General features: G+C 38.9%; 1 protein-coding gene across 1 annotated transcript in view; it reads right to left on the bottom strand.

Annotated features, from left to right (window-relative positions):
- LPIN2 (lipin 2) overlaps positions 1 to 23,434 on the bottom strand; it is an 82,773-nt gene that overhangs the window by 39,055 nt on the left and 20,284 nt on the right. The window contains 1 exon segment of the mRNA XM_042911321.1: positions 358 to 558. Coding sequence (XP_042767255.1) covers positions 358 to 558 — 201 coding nt within the window.

Raw genomic sequence — 23,434 nt, 5'->3', positions numbered from 1 at the left:
TGCTCTAAATATTTTATAGTATATAAGGTAAAGAAACTTTTTCTAAATACACCTAACATTCTCCATTTACAACTCCAGTTTCTCTATTTTGCTCCTCTGAGCTGCAACAAATGGGATTATCAAGATAATTTTCAGCTTTTTTTCCCCTTGGAGAGACTTTCTATGCGCTTATGAATTCAGCAGCAACTTCAAAATAAAACATAAAGGCTGACTTCTCATATGATTATCTTCAACATTATACAGGTTTTCCTTAAAAAAAAAAAAAAAAAAGAGCCAGAGAGAGTACACAGGAACAACTTATTCTGTTCCCATCTAACCTTTCACCCTCCTTGAGAACAAGCTGTCTCCTGTACTCACCACTTTCTCTTTGGATCTCAGGACTCCCAGCTTCCCAAATCGAACGTGAAAAGGCGAACACTGATAGGTGCCATCCTGCTGTCGCACCACAATGACATCGATGCACCCAGACAAAGTAGCTTGGTTAATGCCCTTGTAGAGTTCCTTCACAGTGACAATCACCTGCCCAGCCAGCTGTCCCACATAATTCATGGTTTGAAACTACAAAAGACAGGGGAAAAAAAAAATAGATGAGACAGTAACACTGAATCTGTGGATCTAATGACAGAGAAAAAAACAGTGGTGATTAAAAGTGTATTGAGCATTTGTATGTCATATTAGATATTGTTAACTGTGCTGATCTTGAACCAGTTAGTCTCACGCTACCACTGTTTTTACACAATTCCACACAACGACAAAATCAGATGGTTCTCCTTTGTATCATGAGAGGCTGTCCCAGCCAGGGCCTGAGGCATGCCACTAATTCACTTCTCTCCTCACCCCAGCTGGGTTAATTCATTCATTCTGTAGACATCTATTTAACTGTCATTCCCTCAGAGGAGCCAGGTTTGATTTTCTTTTGTAGGGCTGATCATGATTCTAATATATTAATTGTCTGTGTACTGTCTGTGCTTCCTGCTCCAACTCAAATTCCTTCCCCAACATTGCCAAACTGTAAAATTCTAAGTTCCCTTTCCTTTTCCATCATCATGGATTCTGCTAGCTGCCAGCAGGGGTGTCCCTCTGAAATTTAGAACCTGCACAGAACCACCAAAGAACCCGGACTACCACCACTGCCCTCTTGCCCAAGATCACTAGGAACCTGGGGCAACTGCATCCACTCTGGCCACAGCAGCCAAGCAGAAAAAATGACCAAGGATCACATCTGGGAGGAACCAGAAAGTCCACTGTTTCTGCTGAAGACAATTAAATGAGAGATGAATTTTCTACAAAATTCTACAAAAACTGAATATGGTTCAGAGGCATGCTAGATTAAATAAACAAACTCTGGGTGAGCTAGACTGGGTCTAACCTATTTATAGCGTTATTTTTATCAAAAATCCCCTCAGTGCTTGAACACAACTCACTAGAACATACATTCATGTTCTATAAAGTTCAAAGTACAGAAAAGGGTTTTAATCTTGTTGGTCAACTACAATTAACTAGTCAAATCGGGATCACTATGCTATAAAAGGATCCTCCAGAAAAGGTTAAAGATGGACATGAATGTGCACCTGACCCAGGCTGCAGGGTCGCTAGGAAATGCTTGCTTCCTCTGCCCCACATCCGCTGTGGCTGAGGCTAGGGCTGGCTTTATCTGACCACAGGTTGGGGCGCCTACCATATAGTATGCAATGAAGACCAGCAGGGAAGTCTCCTTGAATCCCCCTCAATTCTTTTACTAATTAGAAAAAAATAGCTCTTTAGTCCTAACGTTATCAAATTTCATCCCCACTTATCAAATACCACCACATTTCATTCATTAGACAACAACAACCCTAGTATTATGTCAAAGCACAATTCAGCAAGTCATTCGCCTGGGGACAGGAGGGACATAGACCAAACAAGAGATCCTCCGTGGCTCTGGCTAAGCCAAAGGCCAACTTTCACTGAACCAGAGAAAAGACAATTTATTCTCCAGATCATTCCTCATAAACACATCTGTCTCTTTACCCCCAGCTTTTCAGGTGCCTTAAGCTTGAAGTTACATGCGCAGAAAAGCTACCAGAGATCACATTCTATGTTGTGAGAGAAGTCCAAAGCTGAAATGGGAGAAAGAATGCTACTCCAGTGGGAAAACTTAGGGGTGTGCTAAGACATGTGCCTCCAGAGAAACTCACCCTACTCCTCACAGGTGAGCGAGTGCCTACTGGCAGTGCCCAGATTGCACTCAGACATTTTTTCTGCTCTTATACACAGATGAATGTGTAATCAAGACCCATCAGTTTTATACTACTGAGCACAGCCACAATTTTACCCCGGAAATTTGAGTATTTTAATTTTTTTTTTTTTTCAACGTTTTTTTTTTTTTTATTTATTATTTTTGGGACAGAGAGAGACAGAGCATGAACGGGGGAGGGGCAGAGAGAGAGGGAGACACAGAATCGGAAACAGGCTCCAGGCTCCGAGCCATCAGCCCAGAGCCTGACGCGGGGCTCGAACTCACGGACCGCGAGATCGTGACCTGGCTGAAGTCGGACGCTTAACCGACTGCGCCACCCAGGCGCCCCGGGAAATTTGAGTATTTTAAAGCTAATGTTACAAAGGCCCCAAAATGTACCTCTAGAAGAGATGGCTCTGAGGATGTAAACTGGCTGCAAAACTTACTAATAAATAAGGTAGTATCCTTTATAAAATAGTTGCAAGTTAGTTTTGATTTTGGTTTTAGAATAATTCATTAGGTAAGGCCAAATTAAGCATATACCAAGTGCCCAATAATTATTTCTTCAATGAATAAAGGATCAAATGAACCATCAATAAATGAGACAAAAAAAAAATTAGAAACGTGTGTAGGGAGGAAATACTGTTTCATCAGAATATTCGTATTACATCTCATTTTTAAAAATTAATCTTTTTTGTTTTGCAGTAACTATAGTTCTGCATGTATGCATGCAATTTTAAGAAATACAAAGAGATCCCATGTATCCTTTAAGCCAGGTTCCTCCAACATCTTGCAAAATTCTAGTGCAATATTACAATCAGGGTACCAACACTGATTCAGTTAAAATTGAGAACATTTCCATCATCCTAAAGATCTGTCCTATTGCCACATACACCCAATTCCCTCACTCTCTCCTTAATCCCTGGAGACCATTAATTCTGTTTTTCGTTTCTGTCACTTTTGACCTTTTTAAGAAAGTTAGGTATATAACCTTTTGTCATTCATTGCCTTTTCCCTCTTATACTGCTATGGAGACTCATCCAGGTTGTTGCATGTATCAACAGTTTGTTCCTTTTTATTGTGAGGCAGTACTGTATAATACGGAGGTACCATAGTTTGTTTAATTACTCAACTGTTGAGGAACACCTGAGTGATTTCATGTTTTTGAGTATTACAGTTAAAATTACCATAGCACTCATGTATAGGTTTTTGTGTGAAAATCAATTTTCAAGGGCGCCTGGGTGGCTCAGTCAGTTAAGTGTCTGACTTCAGCTCAGGTCATGATCTGTTTGAGCCCCACGTCGGGCTCTGTGCTGACAGACAGACCCTGGAGCCTGCTTTGGATTCTGTGTCTCCCTCCCTCTCTGCCCCTCCCCCGCTCATGCTCTGTCTCTCTCTCTCTCTCTCTCTCTCTCTCAAAAATGAATAAACATTAAAAAAAATTTTAAGAAACTCAGTTTTCGAATTGACTAGAATCATCCTCCCCGGGGATGTGACTGCTGGGTTCAATGAGAACTGCGTGCTTAGTTTTCAAAGACACTGCCACCAGAGTCACTGTACCATTATACACCCCCACAGGCAATGTCTGAGAAATGTAATTTTTCTACATCTTTGCCATCATTTGGTACTTTTTTATTTTACCATGATGACAGGTACAGGTGATATTAGTTTTAATCTGCATTTCCCTAATGGCTAATGACACTGAACATCTTTTCATATGCTGACTTGCTTGATTCAGATATCTCATTATATTTTGTTGCATAAAAGAGCACTACCACTTAGAGGAAAAGAGAATAAACATCTTTTTGTTCCTTATTTCTGGGGTCATGGTGTACAATTTTTATGTTAGGAATGTCTCCAAAAACAAAGGTGAAATAAAATTTAATCTTGTATAGTTCATATTTTCACTCTCTTTTATCAGATATTTTTTAGCAACCTAGAACTGTCCATCAGAATGTTCATAATATGTAATATATGCTCACGACATGCTTTTTGCTTGTCATGGCATGTACATTAATCAGCACCCAAGCAGTCCATCTTTGTATAACTGCTTGACTGACTGGTAGCCATTTAAAAATGAGCTTTGTTACAAATTTTTAAAAATTTCGTAACTAATTATACAGGCCTTTCCTTAAAAGAAACTGAAAAATGATAACTTTAAGCATCCTCATTCAGCCATAAAACAAGTCTTATAAACTAAATGTGTAATAAGCTTACATCAACTAGAGCACAGAATCCATAATTAAGTGTAACTACATCTATTCAAAATGATTTTAATTACCATGGTTAAAGGATGTGCTGTTATACAAGAAAGTCTATTGTGTAAATGCCAGTTGCTAAATGTAGAAAAATACAGGCTATCAAATGACTGGTTTTTTTCTTAGCAGATATAAAACAATTGTTTATATTACAAAGGCTGGTAAAACAAAAGTAAAGGGATGCCTGGTGCTGTAACATTCACTACACCCTGGGAACGAGGGGCACAACTCTGCTAGGAGGAGCACTCCAACTACGTTGGGAGAGGGGGCTGCCCCATGGTTATGTCTGGGGGAAAAGCAGCTGGTTGTTATATGTGCAATATATTAACCAGTTTCATCCAGGGGCGCCTGGGTGGCTCAGTCGTCAAGCATCGAACTTCAGCTCAGGTCACGATCTCAGAGTTTGTGAGTTCGAGCCCCATGTCAACTCTGTGCTGTCAGCTCGGAGGCTGGATGGAGCCTGCTTCAGATTCTCTGTCTTCCTCTCTCTTGCCCCTCCCCTGCTCACTCTCTGTCTCTCTCAAAAGTAAACATTAAAAAAAAAATTTTTTTTAACCAAAAAAAAAACCCCAGCTTCTTCTTTAAGCATTACCTAGTACCATAAAACTTTATTCCTACATGTCCAGCTCAGCACTAGCCATAATAAAGCCAAGTGAGAACAGATTCAGTCCTCTGACACCTGTCCTGGTCAATGCCTGGGAAAGTGGGACTCTGAACAAGGGCAGAAAGACAATCAAGTAACCCAGTCACATGTCAGGGATACACCTCATTGAAGAGACTATCTTTTGAAATAAAACAAAGATTAAAAAATACAGTAAAATAATATACATTGTACATTACTCACCATATTTTATAGTGAATGATGAGAAAAAAAAGAGAGGAGAAAATAAATTCAAGGACAGGGACAAAGAGACTAAGAGGGATGCAGAAAGAGATAAAAACTCAGAGAAAAAGCAAAGACAGAGTAAATACATAATCAGAAAGCAGACAGACATAAAGATGCCCACACAGAGCAATGTGGAACTGAAGGATGTTCATAGAGCAGCATCCCTATCTTCAGGCTCACAAGCACAGAAAAAAATATAAAAATGCATTCTTAGAACTCAAAGTATTTATCTAGCCCAGTGTTTCAACAAATATCAAAAGTGCTTCTAGCACACCCCTGAAATATGGAAAGTTAATCATCAGAATAGCAGCAACTAATTTTTTGAGAGCTTACTATGTACCAAATTCCTAAGCGTATACATAATCTCAGAACCACCTTATGAATGAGTAAATATTATTTCTATTTTTAAAGATAATAAAATTAAGGCTTAAAACAGTTAAGCATTGTTATGGACTGAACCTGTCTCCTCCTCAAATTTGTATGTTGAAGCCCTAACCCCCCAAGTGAAGGTATCTGGAGGCGGGGCCTTTGGGAGACAATTAGATTTAGATGAGGTCAAGAGGGTTGGGCCTCTACAATGGGATTAATGTTCTTATAAGGAGAAAGAAAAACACCACAGATGATGTTCTTTCCTCCTACCATGTGAGGACACAGTGAGAAAGTGTGCAAGCCACGAAGAGGACCCTCACTAGGAATTAAATTGGCCAGCACCTTATCTTGGACTTGCCAGCCTCCAAAATTGTGAGAAATAAATGTTCAGATCACCCAGTCTGTGGTATTCTTTATGGCAGCCCAAGCTAAGACAAGTATCCTCTTAAACAACATAATTGCCGTACTGTTTTTCAATGTTGGGGTACTTCCTGTTGACAAAGATTCATTCCTTTCACCAAGAAGTTGATAACCGTATCAGACAGCCCTACCATTATGTCCACTAGAAGTCACCATGAATCTTCTAAATACCATTATACATCAAAGAGTTTGTTGTACAACTATAGGTCTCATCTATTCTGGGCTAAGCATTCTTCTAAAATGACTGGGTTTACTTTCACTTTTATGACAAACTAAAGAACTTACTTTAAATGGGAGATCCAAAACTAGACACAGTGGTGTAGATAGGCCTGACTAATATACAGTGTATACAATGTATAGTGTGTGTTTAGGTCCAGGCACTGGCTCCCATAGGCTGGGTTAGATGTTGGGAACTCCCGAGACAGGGAGGTACTTACTGATCAGTGAACTAAAAATGGGAAGAGTCGGAAGACAGAAATTAACTAACATACTTATTAGAAACCAAATGGCTCTTTATGTGTAAAATTCAATAGACTGAATTAGTCCTTCATGCATGAAGGTGCCCACTATCAGATTTTTCTCATCAAAAACTTACAAGTAAACATACACTAGTATCTGGAATAAATGGGTAGTTTAAAGATTTGCTTAGTAGCTTTTCCTAAGCATCAAAGAAACTAAAGCAACCCATCATGATATGTAGTAGAGATTTATAAATGGAATCTATCAGTAACAAGGTTCAAATACAGATCTTCTTTCTATAAAAACTGCTCAGAATCATTTAAAGGTGACATGTTCAATCAAAAACAATTTTTGCTAAAGAAAAGGGATATAGGTACTTATTAAAATACTGTAATTTCTAAATTGTTATCAATACAAAAATGGATACATTCTAAACACGTTTAAGTTTACCCTCATATCTATTCAATGCTATTATTACTAGTTAGAAGTACAGCTACTAACAAACACAACTACAGTTGTTACATGTCCCTCATGTGTCAAGTGCTATGGAAAACTGTGTATTATCTCATGTAATTTTCACAAGTATCTGGAGTTTGGTATCAATATTCCCATTTATATGAGGACACTGAGGTTCGAAAGTGTCCAAGGTCACCACAGTAAGTGGTGAAGCTAATATTCAAACTCAAGTCTCACTACAACCTTACTGCATGTCTCAGTGATAGAAAAGCTCTAAAGCACTGATCTGAATGCCTTGATGAGACCCCACCCCCACCCCAGATTTTTTGCTGCAAGTGGGTTGCTTTTAGAACCTGGAATGTTATTTACTTAATACTACTTGGCCCTTCAAGTCTTTTCTGCACACTGTCATGAGAGGTAGCACTGACTACTAACTTGCCTGCTAGACCCACAATTCAAGATTAGGAAGTGGACTTCCTGGGAGATCATGTGTGGTTGGAGCTTATGGACAGAGATGAACTGCTTTTGTCTAAGAACTTGCCCTCAACATTCTAACCTTCTGCTCACAGATGTGAGGAGTGTGCTGTGGGGGAACAGAAACTTCTAGAAACTTCAGTAAACAGACAGAACACGTTCTGGCTTACACCTATGCTCCTAGACCAAACTCCTCCACGCACCAAAGCTTATATTCTGCCTTTGAGTAGCACTTAATATTTTTCAAGAACTTTCTCAAACATACCTCATTTGATCTTCAAAAAGAGAATTTAGGTTAAGTAAGGCAGATATTTTCCTTTATTTAAAAATAAAACTTTTTTTTTAACGTTTATTTTTGAGAGAGACAGAGTGTGAGCAGGGGAGGGCCAGAGAGAGAGGGAGACAGAATCCGAAGCAGGCTCCAGGCTCTGAGCTGGTCTGTCAGCACAGAGAGCCCAATGTGGGGATTGAACTCATGAACCTCGAGAGCATGGCCCGAGCCAAAGTCGGATGCTTAACCGACTGAGCCACCCAGGCGCCCCAAGGCAGACATTTTTCATTCATTTTACATTTAGACTGAGACAAAAGGTATTTAACTTTCCATTACTATTCACTAGAAACCAGCTCTACTGCACTCGTGGTCCCAACCTTCTTGCTATTTCCCACCAGTAGCTTAAAATCATGAGGCTCTCAAGATCAGCTGGTAACCCTGAGGACAAGAGACCTGAGGCTGAACTCAAGCTGTACTTAAGACTACAGCTCTCTATGAATTCCAGAGTCTCTTAGAGGTGGCCAAACATAAGCCTGGAGGGCACCACTGGCTGAGAACTTTGCCTCTTTGAAAGTAGGAGATGAAAGACAGCAATGACACACACAGTAGCATCTGCTGCAAGCTTCTCCCTGGTCTGGGAGGTCAGGGGGTGAAAAGTCCCCCAGAGGACTTGCCCACATCCTGTCAAGACAGTCTCTAAAACATTTACTCTGTGCTTAGCAGACACTATGGGGATCACAAAGAACTAAAGGAGGTTACAACTTAGCTAGACCTATGTAACGGAAAACTATTCAAAATAGTGTCATCTATGAGTGAGCTCAGACAACTGACACTAAGCCTGACAAATAACCAGTCTTCCTGGAAAAGCCACCCGTTGGCCATTTAAACTCAAATAAATGTCTTACTTTGTACCACTCAGCTTTTTATCCCCCATGACAGCAAAATGCTAATTTAATTTTTCTTATTTTATAATTAGCTGCTTTTTGACTCTCACTTTATAAAATAAGAAACAGGAAATAGCTGCAGCACAAGGAACAGCCCTTGCCTTCGGTGAAGGAGAGGGCCTCACCCCCAGGGCTCCACTGAGGCCCATCTAATCTCCTTGAAACCAAAGTCCACGAGGAAACGCGATAGCTGCACAAATTTTACTGCTCCAAGTCTCCTCAAGATCAAAGCAGCTCCCTTTCTGTCCTGCAGAACAGCGTGGCAGTTGGAACAGGGCTCTCCAATGTGTCTATGACCATTTAGTCCCCATGTACAGAATGTGTAAACTAAAACCCAGGGTCTTCCAGCAAAATTCCTGAATAATGTACAAACAATTCAAGTAAGAGATGGCACAGCTCTAAAGGCAGAAGAAGTGCAGAGAAGAATCAGTAGGACCTGTGACAGACCCAAGGCGATGCTAAGGGAAGGGAAACAGCTGGCTAGGATCACGCCACAATTTCTAGACAGAGCTACATCTGGCATGTAGTTGGGATTCAGTAAATACTGCTGAAATATGGAACTTAAATATGGAAATAAAAAGGGCAGATTTGGTGGGGAACTTCCTATTAAGGCTGAACTTCAAGAATTTTCACTTATTGCATTGGTTCAAAATTTTGTGTATATGAAAATCATCCATAACAGTTTTTCAAAAGGCAAATTTTCTTGAATTTTTTTTTGAAGTTTAATAACTGATTATAAAGATGAGCCAGGTTACGGAAGGATCGCTCTTTGTAAAAGCAAGAGATCCTATGATAACATTCCATGCCTATTTTTGCTACCTCCAAAATCAGTCTGTAATAAAATACATTACAAGAAGGCTTAAAGCCTTGAGTATTGTCTTGCATCTTTCTTCAGAGAAGATGTACAGGAAAGTTCTAGAAATATTTGAGCTGACATCTGAACTCAAAAGATTCCTTCCTGAGAGACAGACTTAGCCAGGATGCGGTGTTCTTTGGAGGATCTAGTTTTCTAACCAGTACCCAGTAGATTGAGCTGTCTTTCTAAAGAGTAACCCTATTTTTTATATCAACTCCACTGTTTGAAGGCACAAAGGCCTTTTTATGTCTAAGCAACTTTTTTTCCTCTAAGTGAAGAAAACTGAGAAGGACCACAGTGTAGGTTAGTATTTCCAAAGACTAGATAGATCTCTGATCATAACAGAATCAAGTTTTGATGCTTAAGAGTGTAGATTCCCAGACCCCCAATCTAAACACAAAAAACTAGAAATGGGGTCTTAAGGATTGGTTATTTACAATTCTGACAGGTATTCATGTTTGGGAACTCAGTCTCTACTGCATGAACTTTCTCTTCCCAGTCCTGATTCAGCTTGAGAAAACCGAGTTGCTATGGGCTAACGTATGTATCCTGTCCTTTAACCATATCTTATTACCTTGACCTGTTATCCAAACTTAATAGACATTGAATTTCATATTTTATTTTTTTACTGTGTATTTTTGAGAGACACAGAATGCAAGTGGGGGAGGGGCAGAGAGGGAGGGAGACACAGAATCCAAAGCAGGGTTCAGGCTCTGAGCTGTCAACACAGAGTCCGATGCAGAGCTCGAACTCACAAATCATGAGATTATGACCTGAGCTGAAGTCGGACATCCAAACAACTGAGCAACCCAAGCACCATGAATTCCATACATTTTAAGAAACAAATAGCTGGCCTGATCATTTTATGACTTGAATTCTAGGACTGACAGCGGTTGTGTCAAAAACTCATTTACAACTTTGTTGTTGTTGTTAGATTTTAAGTAATCTCTACACCCAATATGGGGCTCGAACTCGTGACCCTGAGATCAAGAGACATATGCTCTACTGACTGAGCCAGCCAGGCACCCCTCATTTATAAAAATTCTGATCTGGGAAGACTGCTCTCCTTAGGGGTTCATTCCCTAAGTACAACCACACAATTCAAAAACAACCATTAGGATAGACAGGTGAGAAGAGGGGATTTTTTTTTTTCTTTTCACATTTTTATTTAAATTCTAGTTATCATACAGTGCAGTATTGGTTTCAGGAGTAGAATTCAGTGATTCGTCACTTACATACAATACCAAGTACTCATAAGTGGCCTCCTTAATACACATCACCCATCTAGGCCACCCCCCCACCCACTTCCATCAATCCTCTTTGTTCTCTATCTTTAAGAGTCTCTTACAGTTTGTTCCCCTCTCTTTCCCTCCTCCTATATGTTCATCTGTTTTGTTTCTTAAATTCCACATGAGTGAAATCATATGGTATTTGTCTTTCTCTGATTTATTTCGCTTAGCCTAATACACTCTAGTTCCATCCACATCATTGCAAATGGCAAGATTTCATTCTTTTTGATGGCTAATATTCCTGTGTATGTGTGTGTGTGTGTGAGATCTTCTTTATCCATTATCAGTCGATGGACATTTGGGCTCTCTCCATAGTTTGGCTACTGTTGCTAATGCTGCTATAAACATCAGGATGCATGTACCCCTTTGAATCTGTATTTTTGTATCCTTTGGGTAAATACCCAGTAGTGCAATTGCTGGATCATAGGGTAATTCTATTTTTGACTTTTCAAGAAACTTCCATACTGTTCTCCAGAGTGGCTGTACCAGCTTGCACTCACACCAACAGTGTAAGAGGGTTCCCCTTTCTCTGCATCCTCCCCAACACCTGTTGTTTCCTGTGTTGTTAATTTTAGCCATTCTAACAGGTGTGAGATGATTTCTCATCGTGGTTTTGATTTGTATTCCCCTGATGATAAGTGACGGTGAGTATCTTTTCATGTGTGTTAGCCATCTGGAGGTCTTTGGAAAAGCATCTATTCATGTCTTTTGTACATTTCTTAAGGATTAAGTGTTTTTTTGGGTGTTGAGTCTGAAGTTCTTTACAGATATTGGATACTAACCCTTTACCACATATATCTTCTCCCATTCTGTAGGCTGCCTTTTAGTTTTGTTGATTGTTTCCTTCCCTGTGCTTTTTATTTTGATGAAGATATCTTATTTTTTATCTTGATGGAGTCTCAATAGTTTATTTTTGCTTTTTTGCCCCTTGCCTTTGGCAACATGTCTAGTAAGAATTTTCTCTGGCCAAGGTCAAAGAGGTTGCTGCCTGGGTTCTCTTCTAGGATTTTGATAGTGTCCTTTATCACGTGTAGGTCTTTCATCCATTTTGAATTTATTTTGGGGTATGATGTAAGAAAATGGTCCAGTTTCATTCTTCTGTATGTTGTTGTCCAGGTTTCCCAACACCATTTGTTGAAGAGACTGTCTTTTTTCCATTGGATCTTCTTTCCAGCTTTGTTGAAGATTAGTTGATCATATATAGTTGTGGGTCTATTTCTGGGTTTTCTATTCTTTTCCATTGATCTATGTGTCTGCTGTTGTGCCAATACCATACTGTCTTGAAATATAGATGGAAATCCAGAATTGTGATGCCTCCAGTTGCATTTTTCTTTTTTGGGATTGCTTTGGCTATTTGGGGTCTTTTGTGGTTCCATACAAATTTTAGGACTGTTTGTTCTAGCTCTGTGAAAAATGCCAGTGGTACTCTGATTGGGATTGCATCAAATGTGTAGATTGTTTTGGGTAGTAAAGACATTTTAACAATGTTTGTTCTCCCAATCCATGAACATGGAATGCTCTTCCATTTGTGTCCAAAGAAGGACTTTTCTTTAAAATATATGTATTTATTTATTTATTTTGAGAGAGAGAGAGAAAGAATCCTAAGCAGGCTCCATGCTCAGTGTGGAGTCCAATGTGGGGCTCAATCTCACAATTGTGACATCATGACCTGAGCCAAAATCAAGAACTGGAGGTTTAAACAATTGAGCCACCCAGGTGCCCCTGAAGAGAGAATTTTCTGACCCAATATTCCTGTTTTGGAATTTGAACAGATACAAGATGCAATGGCTAGCTCAGAGCATAACAATAAGGCCCCGTGGATCACAATGATTTTGTCTCTCAGAGATCCCCCCCCCCCCCCAAACAAAGGGGTAAATTCCTAGTAGATTTACAAAGTCAATCTGTACTTTGGGGCTTAGGCCTTGGCACAGCTGACAGTGAGGTGGGGAGACATCTGACCCAAACAGATATTCTTGAGGTATGTATGGAGAGCCAAAGTAAGAAACTAGCTGAGCTACTTGAGCAACAATCCAGAAGGCCCACAAGCTGAAGACACTGAGATGCCACATAGCCCCAGTCCTTGCTCTCTCATCATTTCTCTGACTGATGAATGGTTAGAAGTTTCTTTGTTTGCCTGGCTTAGTGTCCAATTCTGATATTTACCAACACAGTAGTTATATACAGATAAGCTGATACTGATTCTGACCTGATAAAGCCACCTGGAACTCTCTACAACACCCCTCCCATCCCCCCAACCCAGCCAAAACACCCTGAGAAAATGAGTGAAAGCCTTCCTCCCCTGAGCTCAGACTTTTTTTAAATATAAACACACAATGTTAATTTCTTATGTACAACAGACAGATTTGACAATTTGCTTTTGTTTTCTTGTTTCTGTGGGTTTTTTTTTTTTTTTTTTAAGTGAAAAAGCTTGAGGCTGGCCTTAAACTTGGCTGGTGAGTTGATGAATTCAGATTTCAAATATGTCACAACATATTCTCTTTAAGGAAGTTTGGAAGCCGAGATTTCTGTTTACTGGGCTCACTTCTCTATGATTTCACCATACTCACTATCTACAAAGTAGATGAACAATTATCTTGGGCTGAGTAAGGTTGAAAAAAGGGAAGACACTTGGCCACCACAGCAATATACTTTTTTTTCCCTAGTGGTGGACCAAAATTTTACACAAGTATTTGCTTTAGCTTTTCAGCAGGTACACTTGAAGAAAGACTATGTCACCTATTTCATCTTCAAAAACCATCAATTCCCCACTTTGTACCCCCAGTCACTGACCTAATAATTTTCAGGCCAATCCTCCGTAATCCAACCTAAGTTTTCTTCTCAATCTATCCAACTACTACTGTTGGCTGTTGATCTAATATTTTATAAGAGGAACAAGGTTTTAGTCTTCGTGGATGAAGAGGAGATGAGAACAAATAAAGTGTGCCCACAACAGACTGTGAACACACAGAGCACAATGCAAAAGATGAGAAAAGAAATGGGGGTGGGGAGAGGTAGAGGCATGGGCTCAAGGGCTGAGAAGAAAGCAGCAGGTGGCAAGAAGGGGTTTGTGGCTGCCCTGCCCTGCCCTTTCCCTACTGCAGCACATAAGCACTCACCACACTTCAGTCATTTGCTTATGCACCTCCAAACTCTAAGTTCTGACAAAGAAAGTAAAAGTATGTATGCTGCTTCTTGTGTGCTTCACTGTCTCCCCAAAGCCTGGCACAGTGCTTAACAAAGGGAGGTTCTTAATGAGTATTTTGAGATGAAAGTGTATGAATCGATGAATACAAGATCTAGTGAATAGAATCAGCAAGGAGAGGGAGAAATATACACCATGTCTTGTATTGTAACCAACATGAGAGAAATTCAAGATGTAAATAAAGATATATGTATATATACACATAGCCACACATTAAGAAAAATGCCAAGAATAGCAGGGACCAACCCAATGTTTCAAAAGTGATGCTCAGATATTCTGAAACCAATGCTTTTCTGCAGATGCTGGTTTAGACTTCACAGAAAAAACCTGCATAAATCTACTGTATGTGAGTGACAATTAAGAACAACACCCACCTCCCACGGGTAAATCTAAAAATATCCCCGTGAGAACAAATGACATCCATGCAAACTGCTCTGAAGAACGCTGAGCAGCTCTACAGCAACTTGTAGAAGAAGGGACCGCTCACTGGTCTGTCAGGGGAAGTCAGTGTGGTGAAGTCAGCTGAGGCAGAGGTAAGGCTGCAAGTGACAAAGATCATACTGTGACCAAAGACCATTACAGAAAACAGCATGAAATGGAACAGACTCAGGTGATCATCTCCTATGAGCAAGTTTTAACTTACATGAAAATGCCCAAAATTACAATTCTATAAGTCACAGCCTTCAAGGTAAACAGCTGGTAGCAACAGTTTCTTTTCCCTAATGTTCAGCACTGTAAAAAAATACTTTAACAATGTAATTGATGCAGAGCAAAAAAAAAAATTAAATGTTCATTTTTACACATATCTTTAGATTTCACTATACGTAACAAAATAGGTGTTCCTTGAGTAGATCCTAAAGTAGCGAGCAGCACACTAAGGAAAAGTGGGCCCTAATAACCTTGCCCCAAATGCCACATCACTCCTGTGACCAAACTCGTTTCAAACTATTGCAGCTCTGTAAAACTTAATGATTCTTGTATTTCTTCTTCTCCCTTCATTTCCCAAATTACAGAATACTGCCTTGAAACAAAGGCAATTTCTGATAATTTAGTTATTTTTTCCTGTCATGGCTAAAATATGCCCAGTTCTAATCTATTTGTAACATGAGGTGACAGATTATGTTACAGGTAACATTTAACCTGACCAGAGACGAGAGAGAAACACAGAAGTAAAATCATTAGGAAATGTAATGAGTTTAAGATTCAGTGGATAATCATGAAAGACATTAAATTATTACTTAGTCAACCTTACTCTAATGGTTATGCCTATCAGCATATAAAAACTTCTAGCTAAATGTTCATATGAAGTCAGCTATGAAATGCAACTTTAAAATTTTAAATAGCTACACCTTGAACTATTAAAAATAAATTTTTTCAAAAAAAATAAAGGTGTATTTTACATAAAGTAAAATTAAGCCTTTTCTAGTGTAGTTTTAACCATGCAATCATGTAATAACCACCACAATCAAAATACACAACTAGGTAGTTTCCCAAAATGCCCCATGCCCCTTTGCAAGTCAATACTTTATCCAATCCCCATGCTAACCCCTGATCTGGTTTTCTGTCTCTATAATCTTTACCTTTTCTAAAATGTCACATAAATGAAACCATACAGTAGCCCTCTGAATATGGCTTCTTTCACTTAACATAATGCATTTGAGATTAATCATTATTGTTGCAGGTATCCACAGTTTGTCCCCTGGTGTTAAGTACTGAGTATTCTACTGTATGGATGTTCCAAAGTTTGTTTATCCACCTACCAGCTGAAAGACATCTGGGTTGTTTCCAGTGTTTGCTGATTACAAACAAAGCCATCAAAAATGTTTGTGTACAGGCTTTTGTGTGAACATAATTTCATTTCATTTGGGTAAATAACTTAGGAGTGAGACTGCTTTAGATATATTTTGCAAGGGTGATTTTGCAGCTACTGTTTTTAAGGTATCTTCAGTGTACTCAGAGGAGTTTGCTATTAAAATAAAATCATTCTTTAAATTATTTTACAAAGTGGGAATAATTTGATTGTTTTATGGACTTAGAGTTTCACATGTGGGAGTTGCTTAAAATAAAGATTCACTTAACACTGGTGAAAATTCAAACTACTTACTCACACTAACTTTTAGGCTATGCATATGCTTGAAAAAACCAACAATTCAGATTTTACTCCATATTCCTCCTAGTATTTGCCATGGGGAGGTGATGGGGGAAAAAAGAGAAGAGGGCACTAACATTTATCCCTTCCAAATGCCATTTCATATACCTCCTCTCATTTAATCCTCACAATTAAGTGAGGTAAATATCACATGCATTATACTAGCAAGAAAATTGGGGCTCAGAGAAGATAATCAACTTACATAAAGTCAAACAGTTACTCAGTGATGCACAGACACAAGCTCAGGTGTGTCTGTCTCACACAGGCTCTTTTTACTGTATCCTGGGGCCATTAGCTTCTAAAAACACTAATGCTGATAAGTTTATGTAATTTTCAGAGCTATGTATAGGAATTTCATAAGTAGCTTTTAGAAAGCCATGATGATTCTTCCACATGCTATCATACATGAAAAATGTTATGCTTTTTATGATGAGCCCTAAAGGTATGATTATATTACAGTTACAAATATATGTTTTAAGGAACACATTCTCATCCTAAACTTTCTAGGACAAGAGAATTGTGTGGCTAACCTGTTTTGGTGATGACCACTGGTAACCATAAGGAACTCTAAAATCTAATTGACTGGCTCACTTTCACATATGAAAGGCACACAATCTTAGCAGGTTTCTAAGGAAACCATATGTTGTATTTTCAGTGATGACTATCTCTTTAGTCCAGACACTCGTAGAACACAATTTCCTTTGAAACATTATGACTTTATTTGAAGTTCTTTTTACTCAGTGACTTAGACATCAGGAATTGACATCATGACTTCTACAGTTAAGTAACAGCCGTGAGACTGGGAACAAATAAACATGTTCCTGTAGTTTGCAGGTCTAAGGAAAGACATGTTAAACTTATTTCATTTTCTTCTCATGCCCCCCAAAGAACCTCAGTTAGTGTCACAGATGAATTAGACATTTTAAACTTGTCCCATCTGTGTTAATTCCTTGGATTGAAAGTCCCTCAAGCCCCATCCCATCATATGGTACCCTGGTTAAGTCCAGGTAGGAACATGTCAGATGAATTACTCCAGTAGGATGTGAAGGTCACTGTACCTACTTTAAATACTAACTTAACAAGGGCGTGCAGGTCCTAACTTCACAGTCTACCCATCCTCAACAGCCCAAGTCTGGAGGGTTTACTCTCAGCAAGTCTGATGGACCAAGTGCCTGCTTTAGAAAGAATGCTGTGCTTCAGAAAAAGAATGCAGGCAGCCTTATCAAAAAAGAAGGCAATTCAAGGACTCAAATAAATTTGGCTTTAGTGCAACTGTGAAACTTTTTGTCATTTGAGTTGGTTGTGTGTATACTAATATACACATGGCCTCCCTGTGTATTCAAACCACTAAACATTCCCTCATGTGCACTCAATTTCTCTGACAAATTTTTGTAAAAATGCTGGCCATGAGACTGGTTTCTACTCCTCTATAAAAAACTGGGGACTTTTTCTCCTAGCTGGCTGGGTTCCCTTAGTTACAAGGGCTAGGAGTGACATAAAAATTATTTTCAGTGTAAGAAATGATGACTAACCTAAGAATGGAAAATAATGATGATTCAACAACAAAGAGTATTCATCAAGAAAGACTACTTAACAAGGCCACAACAGCCTTTGGGTACACAATGTACCTTACATATCCAAAAGCCATCAATCCTCAAGTAAGATTAATTATAAACACTTGGGAAGCTTCTAAAACTACAATTTCCTAGAAGGAAGGCTAAAATGAACACTGTAGTATTGGACTAGAATTGGAAGTCTCCATGGACAGATGCACAAATATAGATGTGCTTATGCCTGGACTAGAATACATATTTAACATGCTAGCTTTCTCTGTTAAGAGGATCTGGAATCAAGGATACCATTACAAGCAACCAACACACCTAGAGCCCAGATCTTGATGTATAAATACCATTCTTCCAATAAAAACAACCATGGCTCCTTGAAGAAGTAACTGATCCCAGGGCTGGAGACAGGGAAAAATACAAGTTGATGCTGGAGCATCTAACAGTGCCAGAAAAGTAGGAAAGTGCTCAAAATCAAGAGAACAGGGATATGTTAAAGGAACACAGGAGCTAACGTGAAAAGAGCTCCCAAAGGTTAAAGCTAGAACAATTTGAGCAACAAAATGTTAGTATTATAACCTCAGAATAAAACACTCATGAGTCCATAATGACAGACAGACAGACAGACCTACATACATACATAACCAAGCAAGCAAGCAAGCAAGCAGGGAGAAGGGGCAGTTTTCTCTTAAAGATGAATTCCAATTAATAAAGAATAAGGGAGATAGAAAACCACTATTAGAACACTACAGTTAATAATTGTGGCATGCAATGGATGTTTAAAAATAAGAGGACAAAAGTTTGAGGAGAAACAGGATGTTCACATATTCTTAAAGTCTCCCCAAAGACATGTATTCATTACAAAAGGAAAAACAGTAACTTTACAGTAGAGAAACCTGGCAGATACCACCTTAATCAAGTGAATTTGGGAAATTTCACCAGTAATAAAACATAATGATGAGGCGCCTGGGTAGCTCAGTCAGTTAAGTGTCTGACCCTGGCTCAGGTCATGATCTCACAGCTCAGGAGTTCAAATCCTGCATTGGGTTCTGCGCTGACAGTGAAGAGCCTGCTTGGGACTGACTCTCTCTCTCTCTCTCTCTCTCTCTCTCTCTCTCCTGCCTTCTCCCACTCATGCTTTCTCTCTCAAAATAAATAAACTTAAAAAAAAAACAAAAAAAAACCCATACTGGCATCATGGAACTCCTGATATGACATCACGTCTGTGGTATTGTTGCCAAAAAATACATGACTTCTGTCTTATTAGGAGACAACACCAAACAAACTCAAATTGAGGAAAATTCTACAAAATATCTGACCAACAGTCACTGAAAGTGTTAAGGTCACGAAAGATAAGGAAAGACTTCGAGGAACTGTCACTGGCAGACTACAGTGACATTACCAAATGCCAAGCTGGGATATTGGATTGGATCCTGAAACAGAAAAAAGACTTTAGCAGGGGAAAATATGAATAAAGTCTATATAGTTCAGGTTTAAAAACAAAACAAAACAATTCCTAAGCTCTACTGCCCCCTTTAATTGTCTGGGAAATGGGAATCTCTGCCCTTGGCTGTCAATAGAATCACGGAGGAGCTCTGAGGTATCCTGATGACCAGGCCCCCCCCCCCCCCGCCCCGCCAGATTACAGGTATAGGTACTTTTTAAAGCCCCAAGAGACCCTAAAATGGCATCTTACACCAAGCTGTGTCTGATGACTGCAAGCAAAGGGATCAATGCCTAGCTCCCTCTTGAGAACATCACTGAGTGGGGAGTGAACAGAATTGAAGGGTGTACTTCCTATTCCTCTCCTGCCTCACTTCCCGTAAAGGAATTACTTTTCTAATAAATCCTATCACTCTATAATGGTTATGACTTCATGCTTTGTTAGAATATAAAAGATGACAAATGACTTTTACAATCTTAACTACTGCCCCTTGACCTGTCATAGCCTATTTGCAGTTCAAATGAAGTTCAGATAAATTCCAGAGAATGCAGTAACATTCTGGAGATTACATAACTCTCCCTTCAGGTTTTCCTGGGATTCACTTTAGGTAAATTTCTGATGAAGGTCTTTCCTACACAGATATAGCTATGGTTAAGATGGTACAGCAAAGGCACACGAAGTTCTAAACATGATTTTATCACAGTTAAAATGGTACTCTAATAAAATAAGATCAGCATACTGTTACTCCTACCCTTTGAAAAATACCTTCCCTAAATATCTTAAGTTAAGCAAAGAGAGCTCAGACAATGATTCTAGATAATGCAATAGGTTTCAAAGAAGGGACAAATAAATATATTTTTCTAGAACAGCCAGCAAGAGTGAAAAATAACCAAAAAAATTATTTTCCCTACTTTCAATTAGCTAAGTAATGTATAACACAAACAAAAATTATCTACTCTAGGGGTGCCTGGGTGGCTCAGTCATTTAAGTGTCCGACTTCAGCTCAGGTCATGATCTCACAGATCCTGAGTGAGTTCCAGCCCTACGTTGGGCTCTGTGATGACAGCTCAGAGCCTGGAGCCTGCTTCAGATTGTGTATCTCCCCTACTCTCTGCCCCTCCCCTGCATGCGCTCTCTCTCTCTCAAAAATAAACGAACATTAAAAAAAATTTTTTTAAATAATCTACTCTAGAACTGGAGTCTATAATTTTTTCTTCAGTAGAAATGGGCTGATTTTGAATATTTAATACCTAAGAAATGAATATAAAACAAAGAATATAAAAAGGTAAATGTTTTTTCCAAGTGAGGTAAGATTTTTATTTCAATCCTTTCAGAGAGCTGTGTCTAATTCCTCCAGACTGGACGCACACCTGACTTGTAACATCTAAAGACAGTGATGGGATCACAACTTCTTTTTCCTATGCATAAGACTGACTCACCAGCACCTGGATCAAATCTGCAATATTGGGATTATTCCAATCAAATGGGTAAAAGCTCAGCTAATAGGGAGTATGTAATCAGGAGCAGGTATGTGGGTAAACTAAAAGAGGCGGCATTTATATAGCCACTTACTGAAATCTGTTCAGTTGTGTTACAAACTCAGAGCAGCAAGCAATTCAGACATATCAGTAAATGCAAAAAAAAAAAAAAAAAAAAGTGAGTATCTAACAGATCCAGTGTGGCACAAGATTTGCTGAATGAAAATAATTTTTTCTTTAATAATTCAGTTATGCACTCTACAGAATTGTGGAGTAGTTGTGTGTATGCACGTCTCTAAGTCTTTCATTTGTGACAATAGACGGGGGCACACATACAAAAATGGGTAATAAATAATTTTCAAAAAGCCTAGACATATATCTGGCCAGAGCCTCTATGCTACTCTCCACAACCGGTGAGCGCATCTGTGGCATCAGGATTAAAGAGGCAAACAAGTGAAATTCCAGGAGAATTTACTCCCCCCAAATTGCCCACGTAGGAAACAACACCACATTTCTGTAAGGAAATAAAATTCTATGCAACTAAATATTTAATTTTGTGAACACTGTCCATGCTGGATTGGAAGAACATGTTTGGTTTTGGACCCACTCATCCAGTGTTGTTCTAAGATTTCGGGCAGCAGGAAGTAATGACAAAATGTGCTATGGTTGGGGATTGAGCGGGAGGCTTCCCCATCTCCACAGAGGTTTCCTAGTTCAGTATAAAGTGCTCTGCCCCAAGCCACACGCCCCACCTACAGGGTGACTTGCTATCTTCTACCGCTGTTTGTTAGTAAACCTTGCTGTAAATAATATAAACATACAAAATTCTCACTTACAAAAAAAACCAAAAAAAAAACAGGTCTTTTGGACTCAACCACACTAGTGCCCAGGTCCTTTGACAAAGAGTGCAGAGGGACAAGGACGGAGAAGGACTGCCTTCTTGGCTTCCTCGAGTCCCCTGCCACTGGTGAGGACATGAAAACACAAAGTCAAGTTCTCTCTTCTGCCCCATGAGCAGGTCTTACAGCCTCTGTTGGGGTTCTCATCTCTAAAAGGAATGGCCAGATGCTGTCTAGAGTCTCCACAGAAAGATTTGATTCTAAAAGTATTTCTTAGGATTACAAGTTTGGCTAAGAACTCCTGTAGTCAATATGTTGCCCTAATTTAAATAAGTGATGGAAATTAAGGCCAACAGATTTTGGAACTTCAGAGTATTTAAATATGAAATAATTTGGTCTTTTTCTTACCAAATAAAGGAATTATCTTCACTTGTTTAAAAATTATGGAAACCTTTTTTTCAATTCCTAATTTCTAACAAAGCACATAAGTCTTTTCATGGTTTTTTAAACTATTAGATTTTATACATTTATGTTCCAAATCCATAAAATCATCTCCTTTAAGATAGAGCCATTCATTCACCTTCCAACAAGAGGTGTGCCCAGGCAGCATATGAGTAGTAGGGAGAGTCAGGGTCACTGAGGGCCTGGATCCTGAAAACTAGGTTTCTCTGTCTCCCTGCTCACCACACACATACACACACACACACACACCCAAGTTATAAAGTCTAACTCTCATATAATCAATACAGTTAAGTAGATATCAAATCCAGTGTTCCAAACACTAGCCATCCAGAAAATCCAAGTTTCTCTTGGGGCAGGGGAGGTGACTCATGGGATTTCAATGTTCTAACATTAACATAAAAGGGAACTGTTAATAAAATGCAGTCTAATCAAATACCCATTGACCTCTCTCTAGAAAACACGAGTAGCACGAAGCATAAGAACTTTTTCTGGTGATGGGTGGTTTGCGTGTGTTAGTGCTACTCACTAGAAGAATTTTTTAAATATTTCATAAAGATTCAGCTATGTTCACTATTCTCTCTGCTGACCTTTATGACAAATGTGCATGAAGCCATAAATATATACTATTAAAAAGGAAATTTCAAAAGTAAATTACCTCTCCCTGTATACCTAACTTCCATTCATATCCAAACAATGTCCAGTTCCATAAGTTCCTGAGAACCCTGAACAAGTACACTTTCATCAAGTCCAAAAAGCAAAAGCACACACATGATAACATTTTTAAAGGTGACAAAAATTTGTGTAACTTTAAAAATCAACATGATTATGAGTCACAGATTTTTGAAATTATCAACCTGTTTTTATTTTACCCTTGTTTTCATGAAAACAAACATTCTTAATTTTCTAAAAAATACCTTTACCTCATGGTTATTTACTTCTGATTATTTTTAAAGGAAAAGGTTCCACAGGTAGAGTTAAATTATATTATCTTCTATTTACCTGATTTTATTTCCTTAATGCAGACTTCTAGAACTTATACTTCTGTATGATTTTTTTTTTATTTAAATTTCTTTTTAATGTTTACTTATTTTTGAGAGAGAGAGAGACAGACAGACCATGAGCGGGGGAGGGGCAGAGAGAGTGAGGGAGACACAGAATCTGAAGCAGGCTCCAGGAAGTCAGCACAGAGCCCGATGCAGGGCTCGAACCCATGAACCACAAGATCATGACCTGAGCCAAAGTCGGACGACCAAACGACTGAGCCACCTAGGCGCTCCTGACTTGTTTTATTTTATATCTCATCTAGATTAAACAAAAAAAAAAACCAAAAAACAAAAAATAAAAACCTCAATTTGCATTTTGCCCACATAAGTCAAGTTTATAAAATTTTTTTGTTTG

This window comes from Panthera leo, chromosome D3 (genome assembly GCF_018350215.1).
Source record: "Panthera leo isolate Ple1 chromosome D3, P.leo_Ple1_pat1.1, whole genome shotgun sequence".
Lineage (NCBI taxonomy): Eukaryota > Metazoa > Chordata > Mammalia > Carnivora > Felidae > Panthera > Panthera leo.
The sequence above is the reverse complement of the archived record's forward strand: the minus strand, read 5'-3'. Positions and strand labels throughout refer to the sequence as shown.